Below are 18256 nucleotides of genomic sequence, written 5' to 3'. Positions count from 1 at the left end.
AGCACTATGTTCACTCAAGGTCTTATCTTGAGGTTAGAGAGGAGAAAGACTTCACAATGTACTAAGGTTTTTTTTTTCATATTATCCCTCCAGTTATCTGTTCTTTCTAACTTCTCAGTTTCTGTGCTTCTATATTTTTAGTGCTCTGAGAATTCAGGTTTTTGGGTGACTATCTTTTCTCTACAAGTGTTCTCCCTAAATGTTCAGGTCACTGCAAACTATGTCTCCTTTGAGTGTCAACTTGTCTCCATCAAGTAGCATCTTATTCTTTCCTTTTTCTATGCATCTATATCTCACAGAAGTACAATTTTTAGTGATTTACCCCCTTCCACACAGTTGGATAAAATCCCAGATTATCTGCTTTGGACTGGAATATATGGCAGTGTGGACGCAGATATCCCAGTTCAAAACAGATATTGTGGGATTTTCTGCCTTGATATTCTGGGTTATATGGCTTTGTGGAAGGACTCCTAGATTCCATGTCAATCAGAAAGGAGGAGAAATTTACAAAGCTGTCCAAGAAATCAATCCTTTCCTTTCTCTTCCATTCGTATGCACAATGAGATTTTACACATTGCTCATTGAATATTGTAGTCAGCAGTTTCTGAGCAAACAAAATGGGAAGGCAGATAGCTCTCTGTAGCCCACCAGGCATTGAGTGGGAGGATTATCCTTCAAAAGAGGTTGCAGGCAAAGCAGACAAGGAGAGCCCTATTGAGATGTTGAATCTGGAGTGATGACACTGGTCCAAGTAGCATCAATCAGAAAGCTTAGTAGTTCAAGACATGACAACTATGCATGTATTTGTAGATGTGTCAGTCAAAAGTGGATATTTGGATGCTTCAGAAAATAAATTTTGGTCAATGAGATTTCTCTTCTCTTCAGACCCTTCCACACAGCCATATAACCCAGAATTTCAAGGCAGAAAATCCCACAATATCTGTTTTCAACTGGGTTATCTGAGTCCACACTGCCATATGTCCCAGTTCAAAGCAGATATTGTGTGATTTCCTGCCTTGCTACTCTGGGTTATATGGCTGTGTGGAAGTCCCCCCTTCTTTCTTTGGGAACTATTTGTCTCCCGAACAAAGTTTCATAGTTGGAAAGTAAAGGGTGCACAAAAAATGATCACAATATGCTGTTTCCCTGGATAAGATGTATCAAAATGCATATCACGAAGAGCTTTCTCCCCTTTTCCCACTTTATGCCATCCAGACTGTTTTTACTGCTGTAATAAATATAAGTAATCCACTGAAGACAGAGAACAAATTTTCAAATGCAAGTGTCTGCTGTTAAGCTCTTAAATCCATACTGGCGCTTACAGAAAATTGTCCTGTGGTTTAAAGGTGCTGCACACCTGCCATTTCACTCACTTCAAGCACAGTGGGAGTTCTGGCTTTTTGGTGTCTTTTGAAAATAAATCCAACAGTGCTTTACTTAAGGGTTTAAATATAGATTTTAGAATCTAACTTTAGACTCTAAATTTTTGTCTGGGGCAGCCAGTGAGTAGCTACCTGGCTGTAAGCCAACATTAGCGCTGGTAGTATTACCTGGATATAGGGGAGGAGCTGGGACCCCGAAGAGTGCCCTTTGCCCTGGCTTCTTAGTAATACGTATGTCATATAGACATAAGGAAGCTGAAGAAGTGACTAAAGTAGAAAGAGGTCTCCAGGTAAAGATTCTTCTGGTGAAAATCTGAAATTGATGAGATGTTACATATGTGTGATAGTATTTCTCTTTCCAACACTCATATCATCATCACAAATTTTTAAGAGCCAGTTGGATGTTGTGATTTGAATATTGGACTAAAATTCCAGGAGATCAGGGTTTCAATCTCCACTGAGCCATGGAAACTTCCTGGAAAACCTTAGCCAAATCAGACTTGTTCAGTCATAGAGGGAGGCAATGGCAAACTTCCTTTGAATAAACCTTACCAAGAAAATCCCATTATTGGGTCTCTAAATTATGCTCCTTCCACACATCTGTATAAAATCCTGGATTATATGGCAGTGTGGATTCAGATAATCCAGTTCAAAGCAGATAATGTGCATTATCTGCCTTGGTATTCTGGATTATATGGCTGTGTGGAAGGGCCCTTAAAGTGAATCTAAAGGCATAGAACAATAAGAACAAACCACATTTTAAACAGCTGTGAGGATACCATACTTGGGGAGGGAAAATGTAAGCCTTCCTTTTCCTATATGCCATTGAAATCCCCCTCCCTGGAGGTGTTATTTGTCTCAATAGGTAAAATACACAGTGCTTCATACTGTCCCTTTTAGGGTATATAACTATTTGGAGGAGTTTTGAGTTATTTGTATGTAATAGTGGCCTAGGGTCAATTGTAGATCCTCTGGCACCTGCCAATTGTAGCTTCTCTGGTACTTTTGTTAGGATACCTGCTACACTAGCCTGAACAGAGAAGACCATGGGGCACTCAAGCACAGGAAAGGAAAGGAAAGGAAAGGAAAGGAAAGGTAAGCAACACCAGCTGTAGAAGAGCTCACATGGGTACTGATACACACAACATAGGCCTATGATGTCTATTTACAAGTAAGTCCCAGTGCATTCAGTGGAACTTACTCCCAAGCTTTATATATGAGACTGCAACCCAATTGCTTCATCCCACCCCCCACAATCAGAAAACTGTATAACAGTGGTTCTCAACCTGTGGGTCCCCAGATGTTTTGGCCTACAACTCCCAGAAATCCCAGCCAATTTACCAACTGTTAGGATTGCTGGGAGTTGAAGGCCAAAACATCTGGGGACCCACAGGTTGAGAACCACTGCTGTAGAAGGATCCAGTGACCTCTTTTTCTTATAACTATACCACATCTTTCCATTACTCCTCCTGCCTTTTTATTCTTTCCCACAGTCTGTTAAGTAGGAAAATACTAGATAGTCGCATACTGTCTTTCAGTTGAGAGCCCTTGGAGATGCCATCTGAAAGCACCTGGAGCTTGTCAGCAAGGAGAACCTTGAGTCAGAGAAACCAGACTCTCATTGGCGGGACTCCCCATTCCATGTTCTTTGCATCTCTGTTGCTTGGCTGCTGCCATAGGCAACACACCAGGCAAGAATAACAAAGAGGCCAAGCAATTCTAGGATCTGGAACAAAAGCAACCCAATCACTCCATCTATCCCTTTAAGGTTGGTCTGATTAAACTTAATTAACTAGGGGTTATTATCACTCCTAGACTAAAGCAGACTAACTTCCCCGAACTCTCCAAAACTGATTTTTAAATGATAAACGGCATTCCCAGAAGACTCTGGGAAAACACTGTCTGACATATTTATATCATTTTTGACCCCTTTCTACCTGTCAGAAGTAAAAGAACAGGCTTAGAACAGGCTGCCATTTTTGACAGCAGGGCGTTGCTGGTATCCCTGGCAGTGGAGAGCAAGATCAGGGGCCCTGGAGAACATGGGTCGGGCACTTTTGGTCCATTTCTGCTTTAGATCTTTGTATTGCTCAGGAAGGGGTAGCGCTTGGAGAGGCTAGGCCCAGAGATGTGTAAAATGATTTGTTGTTTGCTTGGGATTATCCAAGATTTTGTATTCATCATGTCTGCTATCTCCCTGACTGAGGGCCATCCTTTGCTTGCTCCATGGGTGATTGTTCATGGTTAGGATAGGACCCGTCAAAACATGCAGTTGTTTCCCTTGCACATTATTTTAGCAATGCCTGCTTGAAATGTAAATGTGGGCCCAGGCTGTGGCGCAGGCGGGAGAGCAAGCCAGCTGCAATTAACTGCAATGAATCACTCTGACCAGGAGGTCATGAGCTCGAGGCCCGCTCGGAGCCTATGTTTGTTTGTCTTTGTTCTATGTTAAAAAGGCATTGAATGTTTGCCTATATGTGTAATGTGATCTGCCCTGAGTCCCCTTCGGGGTGAGAAGGGTGGAATGTAAATGCTGTAAATAAATAAATAAATAAATAAATAAAATTTAAAAGGAAGAGTAATTTTGCAAAAGTATATATATACCTTCATGCACTTGTGATCTTACAATAACTTCATACATTTCATAGGGTTTTTAGAAAGCATTGCAAGATGGTGGGAATGAAGTGGAAATGTACTTAAAAGCCCTCTGTATTCGTGGATTGTGCCTTTACAAATTCAACCATTTTGAAAATATTTTTGAAAAAGAAATCCCAAAAGCTAACCTTGATTTTTATCATTGGGGACACAGTTTTACTACATCACTGTATGTAATAGGACTTGAACATCCACAGATTTTAGATAGATTATAATGAATAGAACAGGGAAACTTGGGTTATCTCTGTTTCCCCATCAGGGGGCATCTAAATCAATGTTTTATGGCAACTTTCTCTGAGATGGAGATCTCTAGTACTTGTAGTCCAATACAGCTGGAGGGAGACTGCGGATGAATCCAAGAGAGAGAGAGAGAGAATGAGAGAAGGACAGGCAATAAGCACAAGAGCCTGGTGCTCCTGCTGAACTCCCCTCCTCCACCAGAACTCTACAGCCTCTACCACCATCTGTTTGGTGGGAAGGATTCCAGGGAGAGGGAGGTGGAGGAAGAGGCTGTCAAAGAAAACATTAGTTGCCTGTTCCTACAACCAGCTGGCTTCATTTTGTTTCTATTTGTTTGAATTTTTTTAATTGGTTGATTTTTTAATTCATGTGTGCTTTATTAATCCAGTTTGAGCATTCCTTAACAAAATTCCAGATTGCTCCAAAATCTGGAATTGTCCACATGGGTAGCGGAGATAATGATTCCTTTGGTTTCTGATGTTTCAATATACACCGACTTTGTTTCATGCCCAAAACATATTGTATCTAAAATTACCTCTTGGCTATGAGTATAAGACATATATGAAACCTAACTGAATGTAATGTTTTATCTTAGATCCCATCTCCCATCTGCTTACACACAGATGCAGCTATGCCAAAAAAAAAAAAATCCAGATCAAAACCCCCTGATCCCAAGTAATTTGGACAAAAAATACTCAGCCTTTATTATAAGCCACTTGGAAGACTTTAGTCAAAAAAACACATTCAATTAATTAATTAATTAATAGGTTAATTTATTTAGACTCAGCTATGGGACTCCGAGTGGTCTTGGGAAACTCCCTCCCTTTGATCTCCATGTGTGTTATAGGCTGTTGTGAAGGCAAAATATTTATGATACTTTGTGATTCTAGGAGGAAAGGCTAGGTATTTCTATGAAAGATAAATGAATTCAGGTTTTGTTGGGTAGCTTTTTGAAGTACAGTAGAGTCTCACTTATCCAAGCCTCACTTATTCAAGCTTCTGGATAATCCAAGCCATTTTTGTAGTCAATGTTTTCAATATATCGTGATATTTTGATGCTAAATTCATAAATACAGTAATTACAACATAACATTACTGCATATTGAACTACTTTTTCTGTCAAATTTGATGTATAACATGATGTTTTGGTGCTTAATTTGTAAAATCATAACCGAATTTGATGTTTAATAGGCTTTTCCTTAATCCCTCCTTATTATCGAAGATATTCACTTATCCAAGCTTCTGCCAGCCCGTTTAGCTTGGATAAGTGAGACTCTACTGTATGTGCTTTCCTCATGATGCATCCTGATGGTTGTTTCTCCTCCAATATCACGCTAAATATGAATTTACAGCTATTTTGTGATCAAGACAGTACTCCTACACAAAACCTATGGTTTTCTCTGTTTATAAACAGGATTTGAAATTCTATAATGATGCAACAGTCCACACTGTGAACATTTTCCACAATAATAGCCCTTTGCAGTTCTGCACAATCTGTAAAGGATGTCATCTGAAAAGGGGGAGGCGGGCACAGGGAGGAGCCGTTATTGGTATATTTTCCCTGTAGCAAAGCATCCATTAGTGGATACATGATGACACTGTGAATTAAAAGCAATCAATGAGGAGATGAATTCATCACCACCAAGCCTTGCCTTTTGCACAAAAAAAAAAATCCCAAAGAAGTAGTAAAGGAGCTAGTGCTGCGTTGCCTATTGAACTCTCGCTGCAGCAAGAAGCCATAATCCTATTGTGCTTTTCCTGCAGTCTCCTGGGAAGCAGACAGCACTGAAATGACTGAGAGGCTGTCCTGCCCCTTCCTCACTTGCCTTTGTAGCTGTAAATATAGTGTCTACCTATAAATAACAGTTTGCTGTACCTTGCAGCACATTTCTTAACAAGAGGAGGTGATTTACTGAGGTGATAAACTGTAACTAATACGAGGGTATCATAATAGGTAAATAGATTAGCACCAGGTGCCCCTGTATTTCACTTTCCAGGGAGTCCGTTCATTCATTTAGTGACTCCTAGATGCTTAGAACAGCATTTTGCAATACGATGGACTGTGTCTCAGGGTTCCAGAATCGATAGGCACATACGTCTGGCTGCCTTGGTGCACATTAGCGGATTTAGCAGTTAACGATGATCACAAAGCCTCTTTGCCTTCCATCCCAGGTGCTGCCCCCAACCTCAAAAGGTGCTTATGGTCTCAATCTAATATTAATTCTCCTGATTAGAAGGTATTAAATGTATCATTGTTGAATATCCTGCAGGTGGGAAATAGCACCAAAGCTGTTGTAAGCTCTTGGTATTAATTTGGACAGATAGAGGTGCTCACTGGGGAAACCACACCCTTGTCTGAAGCCTGCTAAAAACTAATGTTCGCTTTCATTATTGCTGATTTATTGATCTAGTCTAACTTTAGTTGATTAATTGCTGGGGGCTGATTTAGACAGTGAGAAAAAGAGTTCTCTGGCACAGTTGCAATTTATGGGCACACTTTATTGTTTCAGGATCTTTTGTTTCACGTATTGCTGCAACTCAAAATGAAAAAGAAAATATTAAAGAAGTCATTGCTTTTAACAATACAATATGGTTTTTTACATTATTTTTCACGTCTTTTAATGTGTGCTCCAAAATAACATACAAATGTATGTGAGTATAAGTGGAAAAAACCCCTGTTAAATAGTTGAAAGATATATTATTAATAGATTGAACTTTCTTTAATAACTTAATGGCTCTAAGGGGGGGGGGGGGAAACAAATTGTTGTAGTTATAATATATTAGCCATGGAAAGAAAACATTTAACCTCCTGGAACAATCTTTAAAATCATTTGTCCTAAATTTGCCTGTTCATCTGAGGAAAGCAGATACAAATATTTTGTTCACAAGTACTAGATGTAAACAAAATATCATGGTTGAATAGCCCTTTAGACATGAAAGTATTGAAAGTAACCCCATTGACAGGAGGATGCAGTAGGGTTGTGCTTTTGTGGTAAACCATGACCCGTTTCGTGTCTCGGCTTTCGGTGGGGTCCTTGATCTGTTTTTTTTGGGAGCCTCCCAAAATTGGGAGGGCAGATGTCTATTTTTGCTCTGGGGTGTCTAAATATTTGTTTTCTATTGGCTCATTAATTGGGGGGGGGCTTCCCAGGCTCCCCTTCCCATCATTTTAGACATTGAAGCTGTTTTATTCTAGAAGAGAGGCGCTCAGCTGCAGGCAGGTATGTGCTCTTTCTTGGCCTGCATGCCACACATGCACACACTCTCCTTCCAAGGCAAGGAGGCAAGTTCTCATTCCTACTCTAGAGGAGACGCTTGACTGCAGGCAGGCAGGCTCACTTGCTGGGCCTACATGCCACACACACACACACTGTCTAAGGCAAGGAGGCATGTTCTCATTCTTACTCGATAGGAGGCAATTGGCTGAAGGCAGGTGCACACACTCTCTGAGCCTGCATGCCACACACACATGTACTCTTATTCCAAGGCAAGGAGGCATGGAGCTTTCTTTGGTGTCAAGCTGATTTTTGTAGTGCTCCCGAAGGTAACGAAAATAATGAAAGAAACTAAGGAAAACAGTTCCACACACAACTCTACTCCATAGCAGTCTAGATTCTTTGGTGATAGCAGGTGATACTATGGGGGGCTATTTTCTCCTCCAAGTGTGTGTCTTGTATACCTTAAGGCAGGGGTCCCCAAACTAAGGCCCGGGGGTCATTTACCTGGCCCTCGCCCTCATTTATAATATAATATTTTTATATCAGTTTTAATAATATAGTATATTGTATATACAAATGATATTGATAATAATATTATCATTTTATACAATATAATACTAATAATAATACCATATTAATTATATGTTATATATTACATATAATATTACAGTATAGTGGTATAGTTCAATATAGTAATATATAATGCTAATATTGTGCTATGCTAATAATATAATATATTGTATGTACATACAGCTGCTCTGAGTTCCCTTTGGGGTGAGAAGGGTGGGATATAAATGTAGTAAATAAATGCAGTAAATAAATAAATAATTTTAGACTTAGGCTCGGCCAAAGTCTGACATGACTTGAAGGCACACAACAACAACAACAACAACAACAACAATCCTAATTAACTTGACTATCTCATTGGCCAGTAGCAGGCCCACACTTTCCATTGAAATCCTAATAGGTTTATGTTGGTTAAAATTGTTTTCATTTTTAAATATTGTATTTTTTCGTTGTTGTTGTTGTTGCACTACAAATAAGACATGTGCAGTGTGCATAGGAATTCGTTTGTATTTTTTTTCAAATAATAATTCGGCCCCTCCACAGTCTGAAGGATTGTGGACCGGCCCTCAGCTTAAAAAGTTTGGGGACCCCTGCCTTAAGGTATATACCTTAAGGTCTTGAGGTGGAAACATGGTCAGTGGGGCGCATGCTGCCTCTTTTCTTGTCACTGTGTGGATGGTTTCACAAATTAGCCCTGTTTGCTTCCTGTAGTAAAAGGTAGAACTGATGAAAAGAAAATGAGCACATACCAGGATCCATTTTAACATCCTAACTTTCAACATGTCTCAATTTTTATGCCAAGTGATGAAAAGATTATCATGTCTTCGGTCAATTAACCTTGTAGGTTATTTCTTCTGCCCTGAAACTGTTAATCCTTCCATTTAGCTATTGTGATGTACAAGGAGACGTCTGAGGCTCAAATGAGAGCTAGGAGGGGGTTGGGGGGAACCAAGGTGTCTTCTAGTATTTGCAGATAAAAATGGACAGCTACCTTCTTTTGAGAGGAGGAAGCTTGGATGGTGATGGTGGTGTTCTTAATGCCAGTTCTGCCATGACAAAGGCAATACAGCATAGCAATGGGCTGAAATCCAGTCAGCAAACTACCGCAAAAGAGTAAGGCTGAGAGGGCCCATCTGTAAAATCTGTGCTCCTGTTTTATATGGGAGAAGGGAGGGAGGAAACACAGCTGCTTGGCTGCTCTGCTTGTGAGAAGGAGAGACTGACTGTTGGCACCATCTGCGGCTGTCCTTTGTGCTTGCTGCTTTATCTGTTCATTATAGTGTGATACTGAGTTTTTCGTGCTTTGCGTTTCAATGAGATGAGATGTGCCTAAATGCAGCCAGGGTCTAAAAATGCTGTAGCTAAGCATGCAAAAGATGAATAGTGTAATCTGTAAATTAATTTTTGGTTTGTTTCATTTTAACTTGAATGAAAAGAGAACAGTCACATATTTCAAAATCCAGCTGCATCACATGGCCCTATGGTTGGCCTATGTTAAGTTTCTTGGGGTCATGTGCCAGTGGGTTACAGTTAAGATAAGATGCCACTGCAGTTCAGGATCACAATGCTCCGTTCTGCCTCTACTTTTCTTCAGAAACAACAGGAGGTGGCAGAATTTGGATTTTGCTTTTTTGATTTCTGATTTGAATATACCCCATGGTCATTCACAGGACAGGGCATGCCATACAACAATAGGTTTGTTTTCCTGTTTTTGTTTGTTTGTTTGTTTGTTTATGGCAGTGGTTCTTAACCTGTGGGTCCCCAGATGTTTTGGCCTACAACTCCCAGAAGTCCCAGCCAGTTTACTAGCTGTCAGGATTTCTGGGAGTTGAAGGCCAAAACATCTGAGGACCCACAGGTTGAGAACCACTGGTTTATGAGAAGAAGGCAAATATATCCATACAATTTTTTGTCCCACTATTGGTTTTCTTTGTGGTACAAAGAAAAAAGTACAGTTGGCCCTCCATAGCCACAGGTTTAACACCCACAAATTTAAACAAACACAGCTTTAAAATATAAGGGGGGGATTCAAAAAGCAAGACCTAATTTTGCTATATCTAGGCATACTCTACTTTAGCCTCATGCACTTGTTTGAGTTTGACATTTTACATCCGGGTTGCCCTTGTATTTAAAATTATTTCAGGCCAGTGCTGCATACACAAATTTCTTTAAATTGTTAATGAGGTGCAACAATTGGCCATGTGCTGGGAGAAAGACGCCATTCATATTTCACAAATATGATTGTAAAATATAGCCCCAAAGCAGAACCATATTTTGGTATTTTCAATATGACAATTACAAAATCTACAGATAGAATATTTATTTTCGTAGATATATTAACAGCCCTGTCAACAAATGTGATCTCACCTTATTAATTGGGGGGGGGGGATCATTCCTTCTACAACCACAGATTTGTTCTGCTTTTGCTATCCACTCTCATACTTTACCCATCTTGTGAATTTCCTTAGGTTTTCTCATTCAAGAATACTCAGAAGTTACCAGCACTTTATTCTATTCGCAGAAGCATTCATTTGCAGATTCAGGTTGTAAAATCATTAGACTGCTTCCTCCTTTTATCTTTATTTGTCAAGAGTGTTCTGTGCTCACGTATGAAGAGCAACTCACCTTGCATCAAAGCTGCACTTAAGATGGATGGTTTCCATTCAACATCACTGTAATTGCATTCAGCTTGTGTGGAGGTGCTCTGCATCTGCTATTATTCCAACCCTGGCTGCATTTTCAGTTTGCCAGAACACTTTGTTCATCCCTTCCTGCCCGCCGCCGCTTTCCACCTCAGAACTCAAGTGGCCACAGTGTAATGTTAGGTAGTGATTGTTATCTCCAGGCAACATAAAAGGGAGAGGAAGGCGGGAAGATGAGCACCCTTTGTTGCTGGTACAATACTAATGATATGCCAGGGATAAAAGATGAATGCAGTTTGATCAAATGCCTGTTGACAGATTCCTTGGCTAATAGGAAGACAGCTCACGGGAGTATTTTGTGCTTACATGGAGGTGCTTCAGAGAACAATGGGAATGCTGCCTTTAAAGGACACATCTTCTGCAGATTTAAAGTGACCCTGTTTGTGGCTTAGTTTAAATTTTGTCTCTAAAACGTTTCAAATCAGGCATCTGCACATACCCTGCCATTCGCAAACATGGTATAGCTAAGATCTACCCAGTTCTTAACCAGGGATCGGCAGGTGGAAACCTCAAAACCAAATCCCTTTCCCTCCATGAGTAGTGTTGCCTGGTGCTGCTTCAGTTGAGGCATCCACCTGTACTTGCGTTACTCACCCTGAGCTCATTGGCAATCAAGCTGTTGGTAGGATCACACAGGAGCTGTGCAAAAGTGAGACAGATAGCAGTTATAACCTTAACCTTCCCTTTTCTCCCTATACACTTGATGGACCTTTTGTCAAGCTTAGTAGAAAGAAACCTTCCTCATTAAACTTTAATCCTGCTACTGTTTTCCCCTTGGTGGCTGAAACATAGTGTTTGTCTCTATGGTAGAAAAAAGCAAACTCTGGCCTACTGACATGGCATATCATGACCCCTTCCTTTTTCTTTTCAGAAGAATAAATTGTTCCCTTTCTAACTTTACCATTCTCTTTGGAAGACATGTATTTTTTACAATAAAAAACCCAACTGATTTGGAAATAGCTCTTCACTTTCTGTCCACCTTGTTACACACATTATAAGTACCGTATATACTCGAAGATAAGCCGAGTTTTTCCGCCCTAGTGAGCCTGGAGGCCGTTGCTTGCAATATATGATATATTTCTCTCTCATCTTACCCTCCCCTATCAGTGTTTACTTTTCCAAAGCCTCCCTTGCTCTTAACCAAGGGAATGTTGTGAAAAGGGAAAGAAGCCCTTGCAAGCCAGGAAGAATATATATATACTAGGCTTGAGCGATCCATGAAAAAATTGATTCTAAACTCGCTTCAAAAGTAGGGGGCGCTAGCGTTTCGTTTCTGATGTCATTTCCGAATTTTGCCCCTCCAAAATTTCGAAATTTAACTAAAATTCGTTAATTTCAAAAGTAATTCGTTAATGGCGGACGCGCATGCGCAGTGGCCAAGAAAAAAACAGCGGGGGGGGACTTTGCAGGTCTCTCTCGCCCTCATTTTTTGAGCTATCTTCTTCAAACTTGGTACAGTGGTAGAACACATTTAACACTGATAGCTCATGAAAATTCAGAACATTTCCCTTATCCTCTGATTTTTGGCGAATTTTTATAGCTTTTATAATAAACCATTTTATAATAATTGCAGAAATCTGTTCCTGGTTTGGAAGTCTTATTTCCTGTTTCATTGGGTTGTCTTTACTTTGAAAGTCATTGTTCTACTTCAGAAACTTTGTTTTTGTGGCTGAAACTTTGTTAAATTGGTGGACTCAGGAAACCATAATGCACTACACCAGGAGTCCCCAAACTAAGGGCCGTTGGCCAGATGCGGCCCTCCAATGCCATTGACCTGGCCCCTGTCCTAAACTTTACACTTAGGGTTGACTTAAGTCTGAAATGACTTGAAGGCACACAACAACAACAATCCTAATTTTGGACTATTTCACCACAGTCTGGCCCCTCAACAGTCTGAGGGACTATGAACCCCTGCACTACATTACACCATGGTGTCTCTCTCTCTCTCTCTCTCTCTCTCTCTCTCTTTTTATGAATGCTCCCATGAGAAAATGTATGGGTGAACTACAATTCCCAAAAGTCTTGGGTCAACCATCCAAAACCCCCCTAGGATTCACAGCTGGTGTGTGCCAAGCTTGGTCCAGATCCATCACTTTTCTTCTTATCCCAGATTATCTGCAGAGAGAACTCATATAATCCAGTTTAAATCAGATAATCTGAAACTAGATCCTGGGATATAGGTTTAAAGCGCCCCAATAGCAAGCAGCCAAGCACTCCAGCACACCCAGACCTCTCCCCGCTCGTTCTGCAAAGCGGATTAAAGCGGCCCATTGCAAGCAGCAGCCAAGCACTCGAGCACACCCAGACCTCTCCCCGCTCGTTCTCCAAAGCGGATTAAAGCGGCCCATTGCAAGCAACAGCCAAGCACTCCAGCACACCCAGACCTCTCCCCGCTCGTTCTCCAAAGCGGATTAAAGCAGCCCATTGCAAGCAGCAGCCAAGCACTCCAGCACACCCAGACCTCTCCCCGCTCGTTCTCCAAGCGGATTAAAGCGGCCCATTGCAAGCAACAGCCAAGCACTCCAGCACACCCAGACCTCTCCCCGCTCGTTCTCCAAAGCGGATTAAAGCGGCCCATTGCAAGCAGCAGCCAAGCACTCCAGCACACCCAGACCTCTCCCCGCTCGTTCTGCAAAGCGGATTAAAGCGGCCCATTGCAAGCAGCAGCCAAGCACTCCAGCACACCCAGACCTCTCCCCGCTCGTTCTCCAAAGCGGATTAAAGCGGCCCATTGCAAGCAGCCAAGCACTCCACACCCAGACCTCTCCCCGCACGTTCTGCAAAGCGGATTAAAGCACCCCATAAGCAGTCAAGTAGTACAGGAGCCCTTTGCAAATGCTTGCCCCCTCCGAAACATTCGACACCATTCGAAAAATTGGCAATCAAGGGTTCGATATCGTGGGATACATACGACAGGATAACCTTTTTCTAAACACAGTTCAAAAGTGACAAAACATACGAATTGGATACGACATCAGAAGGATTCGAATTTTTTGCCCAACCCTAATATATACCCATTAATCTTATAAAAGCATTTCCCCCTGAAATATTTCTTAATCGATGGCCATTTCCCCCTGCAAGCCTTTGCAATCCCTATGTGCCTAAATATTTGTATCTTATCTATCTACATTAATTTTATATATGAATTATCTACATTAATTTTATATATGAATTTTCCCCTCACACAAATTGCAAATTGTATACAGATATAATTATCTCTATATAGAGAAATACCTAGAATATAGATATAAAGGACTTGCAAATATTGTAGGGGAAACGCGCGCGCGCGCACACACACACACACACACAGATTTCAAGATAGATATAAACATAAATATGTAGGGCTTGCAAATATTGCAGGAGGGAACTGCACACACACACACACACACATATATATAGAAAGGGGGATTTGCAAATGTTTCAGGGGGAAATGCATATGTGAAATTAGTATATATAATGACAGATCTATATCTAGCTGTGCATTGTTTATGTAGGCATTGAATGTTTGCCTGTTACTATGTTGGAAGCTGGCCTGAGTCCCCATGGGGAGATAGGGCAGGATAGAAATGAAGTTGTTATTATTATTGTTGTTGTTGTTGTTATTGTTATTGTTAATACCATATATATTTTTATCCTACTTTTCCACTTACAGAGCTAGTTTACTGTTTTTCTTTGAAATACGGTAAATATTCAAAAAACTTTAACCTACTGATGCCTCAATATAATTTCATTGGGATCCATTTTCATTTTGATATTTACTACTAGCTGCTGCATTTCCCACCCTCAGCTTATACTTGAGTCAATAAGTTTCCCCAGTTTTTGTGGTAAAATTAGGTGCCTCAGCTTATATTAGGGTCAGCTTATATTCGAGTATATACAGTACTCGAGTATTCTTGGGGATGCCATACCCTTCACTTATCCGAGTTTGGCAATGAGAATCCTGTTTAACCCTCTGCTGTCTCACTTTTTTCAGCTGCTTTTAAAATGTCCCAATATCTTGCCCTTCTGCCCACTTTCCCCCTTATCCTCGGATTATTTCAATTGCTGCAAACCAAGTTCAATGTACACTTAATTAACTGGGAGGGAGGGAAGAGAAAGGGGCAGAATCTTTTCTTTCCTAGTTGACTCAGTCGAAACCAAACCTCTTCTACCTTGTGTGTTCTTCCACATTAATAACATTTGTCATCTTGACCACAGTCTGATGTGCATTGTCCACACGTGTCTCAATTTTCACCTGTTAAATGTTGGAAGGTATTGGATCTGAATCTTGTTTTTCAATTGCTGCAGTCCAAAATAATATTTCCAAAGCCTACCACTAAGAGCTCATCTTCTAGGCAGAGGTTGTATATTTCATGTCTCCTTGTGCTTCACTGTGAACAAACGCAAAATCGAATGCATTTTAATTTAAAATAATTTTCTAGGTACTGAAGCACATTGGCATTGTTGAACATATTGAACTATCTATCAATGACAGCACTGTACTGTAGTGTATTATTTGGAACTGCTTGTCATAATTTCTCTTCCCTATCCCTCAAGTCAGCTTCAGCACAGTGACTGTGAGCTTTATTTTCTTCCTTCCTTCCACCTTCTTTACTATTCTTGCTCTAAATAGTATAGACTTTTTTTTGGGGGGGGGGGGTTAATTGAATAAATCATGTATATTTAAGTTTGCCTATGAACCTGCTAAGCAGCAATTATTTTTTCAGGAGACCTGTTTGATAAGAAAATAAGGAAATGTAGTCTGACGGCGCTAGTTTGGGCTGTGGTTGTCACAAACACTGCCTTCTTCATCTAGTTTTCAGATTAGGCCAGCTGGTAGTTTTCACACTTTGGCTCTATAGCCTCCAGTGACTCTTTCTATTTTATGGTCATAAGTATTCTTAATATAGAATTAAGGTTAATAGACAACCAACATGTCTTTTAAGAAAATAAAAACATGGAAGTCATACAACACAAGCAATTACATTGCTGCGGCATGTGGGACACAGTTTGCCTTGTTGTTCCTTTCTTGATATTTTCTCATTTTTTACCCTATATGTATTTCTCATCCAAAGACCTTCCTTCTGTTTTCCAGCGCTGCTCTCATCGTGGTGTGAGGAGTTGGGAAGGTTGCTGCTTCTGCGCCACCAGAAAAGCCGCCAAAACGACCCTCCAGGCAAGCTCCCCATGCAACCACCCATGAACTCGATGAGCTCAATGAAACCCTCCCTTTCACACAGGTGAGTCCCTTCCACGCATTTTCCCTGTAACAGCAGCCACAAAATTGATCCCCAGGAGGAACTGGCATGCTAACTACTCATAAGTGTTTTTCCTTCATGAAAGAGAACTGTAGACATCCTGATGTATTTGGAAGCTTGACCGTAATTTTGGTTATGTTTATGCCAGGCATTGTGTGTGTGTATGTGCACCCAAATCATCTGCCAACTTATAGTGACTTCATGAATTCCATAGGATTTCTTAGGCAAGGAATACTCAGAAATGGTTTTCCTAGTTCCATCAGAACATGGAGAGATATGAGTTCTAAATACCATGTTCCTTATTTTTTCTTATCTCGTATTTTTTTCTTATAGTTCAGCTACATATGAAGTTTCGTCATTTCTGACTTATGGGACCTCTAAGGTGACCCTGTCACATGGTTTTCTTGACAACATTTGTTCTGAGAGTTGTTGCCTTGCACTAAGACTGAGAGGATATGACTTGGTCAAGGTTATCCAGTGAGTTTCCATGGCCAAGCGAAGAGTTGAATCCTGGTCTCCAGAGTCATAGTCCAAGGCTCAACACACTACACCGCACATATGAAACTACTGGACACCAAGTCATAAGATTTCATCAGTAATATTTGTTAAAAAGGGATTGGGAGGCAAATAGCTCCAAAGATTGGTATTTTGCCACTGAAGATGTTGGCAAACATCATCCAAACCAGGCTTGGAAAATATTTTCCAAGCCCCCAAATTCATCAGTTTGGATTGAAATCAAAACTGGAGAAGAATGACTGTCTTAATCTCAGAAAGGATTTTACTTTCCTTAATTGTGCAGAGTATTTTTGTCACATGTTTGTTTACACTTTAAAACTGAGTATTGTATAGTATGATTTTCTCCAAAGCCAGCTCCCCTGTACATTCTCTAAACATTACAACTGCAGAAATCAAGAAAACCTCCTTCCAAGGAGAGAGATGGGCTCATAAAAGAAGTGGTTTGAGCCAACATGACATCCTATACCTCTCATAACATAGTTATACTGTCAGCAAGGCAGAAATGATGGCAAGGAGATTAGGAAAAAGGCAGGCACAACAGCACTGGCAGGAGAAGGCCAGCTCAGAGGACCTATTTCCCAAGTGCCTGGCTTCCATGAGCAATTCAGAGCAGAATCATTCTCCTGTCTTCACCAGAATCACTATCTCCATGCAAAAAAACCCCTTAACAAATGGATTGTCATGTAAGCCACATGCTGCTATAGGATTTGGCCTCAGATCCATCTGACATCCACTGTTCTTCTCAAAGAACACAGAGGTGACCAGAAGCAGAGATTACATGATCAAGCATAATGACCAATAAGCTCCAAGGTGTTAAAAGGCATGTGTGTGTGTGGCATTATAACATGTGTTAGAGGAGGAAGGAATGATGCCCAATGTTTTATTAACCTCATTTTAAAGGATAGCTTGCTATAAGGAAGATCTTTCTTCCATTTGGAAAAATGCATTCTTAGTACTGTGAAAGCATCCGTGCATTGCTGCCATTTCCCAATGTAAAGTTTGTGAGATAATATGGACTACCTAAAGAAAATTTTGTGGATGTTTGAAGATCAGGAACAGATCATCATCATTATTTGGCATCACATCATGGGTCTTCCAGATGTTGAATTTCATTTCCAAAAGCCTTAGCCAGCATAGCCAATGGAGAACTAGGTTGAAAGCTAAAGTTCAGCAGTGTCCGAGAGTCACCCAATTCCTTCTTTTTTTCCTACATGTTAGAGATTCAGGTGATTGTGCTCCTAGGGGACAAGTAGAAGTCCTGGACATTCATACATAGTTGGCTGTGTAGTAGGGATGGCAATTCAGTTTAGGAATGATCTAGCAGCAGAGAAATTGTGCTAGCATATTGTAATGTGCACTTTTCTCTATCTGTGTAGCTAATAAGATTGTGCTCTTTGGAATAAATCCAATATTATACCTACCTATAGTAAATCATCTGACATGAATGGGTCATGTTGGGAACAGTTAATTCCCATTTACTTCAGCATGCTTTTCACTAGGTAAGATTAAAGTTGTATTTAAACATAAACTTTACAGATTGCTTAAGTACAGATTGAGTGTCCCTTATCCGAAATGCTTAGTACCAGATGTGTTTGGGATTTGGTGATTTTGGGATATTTGTGTATACCTAATGTTATTTTAGAGATGGGACCCAAGTTTAAACACAATATTCATTTATGTGTCATAGACACCTTGTTATACACATAGCCTTAGGGTATTTTTGTACACAGTTGTTTTAG

At 40.5% G+C, this 18256-nt stretch overlaps 1 protein-coding gene across 11 annotated transcripts in view; it reads left to right on the top strand.

The window, feature by feature from the left end:
- Nucleotides 1-18256, top strand: part of zmiz1 (zinc finger MIZ-type containing 1) — a 490223-nt gene that overhangs the window by 390568 nt on the left and 81399 nt on the right. For all 11 annotated transcript variants that reach the window (XM_062977416.1, XM_062977414.1, XM_062977415.1 and 8 more), the window contains one exon: nt 15839-15983. In XM_062977416.1, coding sequence (XP_062833486.1) covers nt 15839-15983 — 145 coding nt within the window. The remainder of the gene's footprint in view (nt 1-15838; nt 15984-18256) is intronic.

Source organism: Anolis carolinensis, chromosome 3 (assembly GCF_035594765.1).
Source record: "Anolis carolinensis isolate JA03-04 chromosome 3, rAnoCar3.1.pri, whole genome shotgun sequence".
Classification (NCBI taxonomy): domain Eukaryota; kingdom Metazoa; phylum Chordata; class Lepidosauria; order Squamata; family Dactyloidae; genus Anolis; species Anolis carolinensis.
Note: the sequence above shows the minus strand (reverse complement) of the source record. Positions and strands in the feature narration are given on the sequence as shown.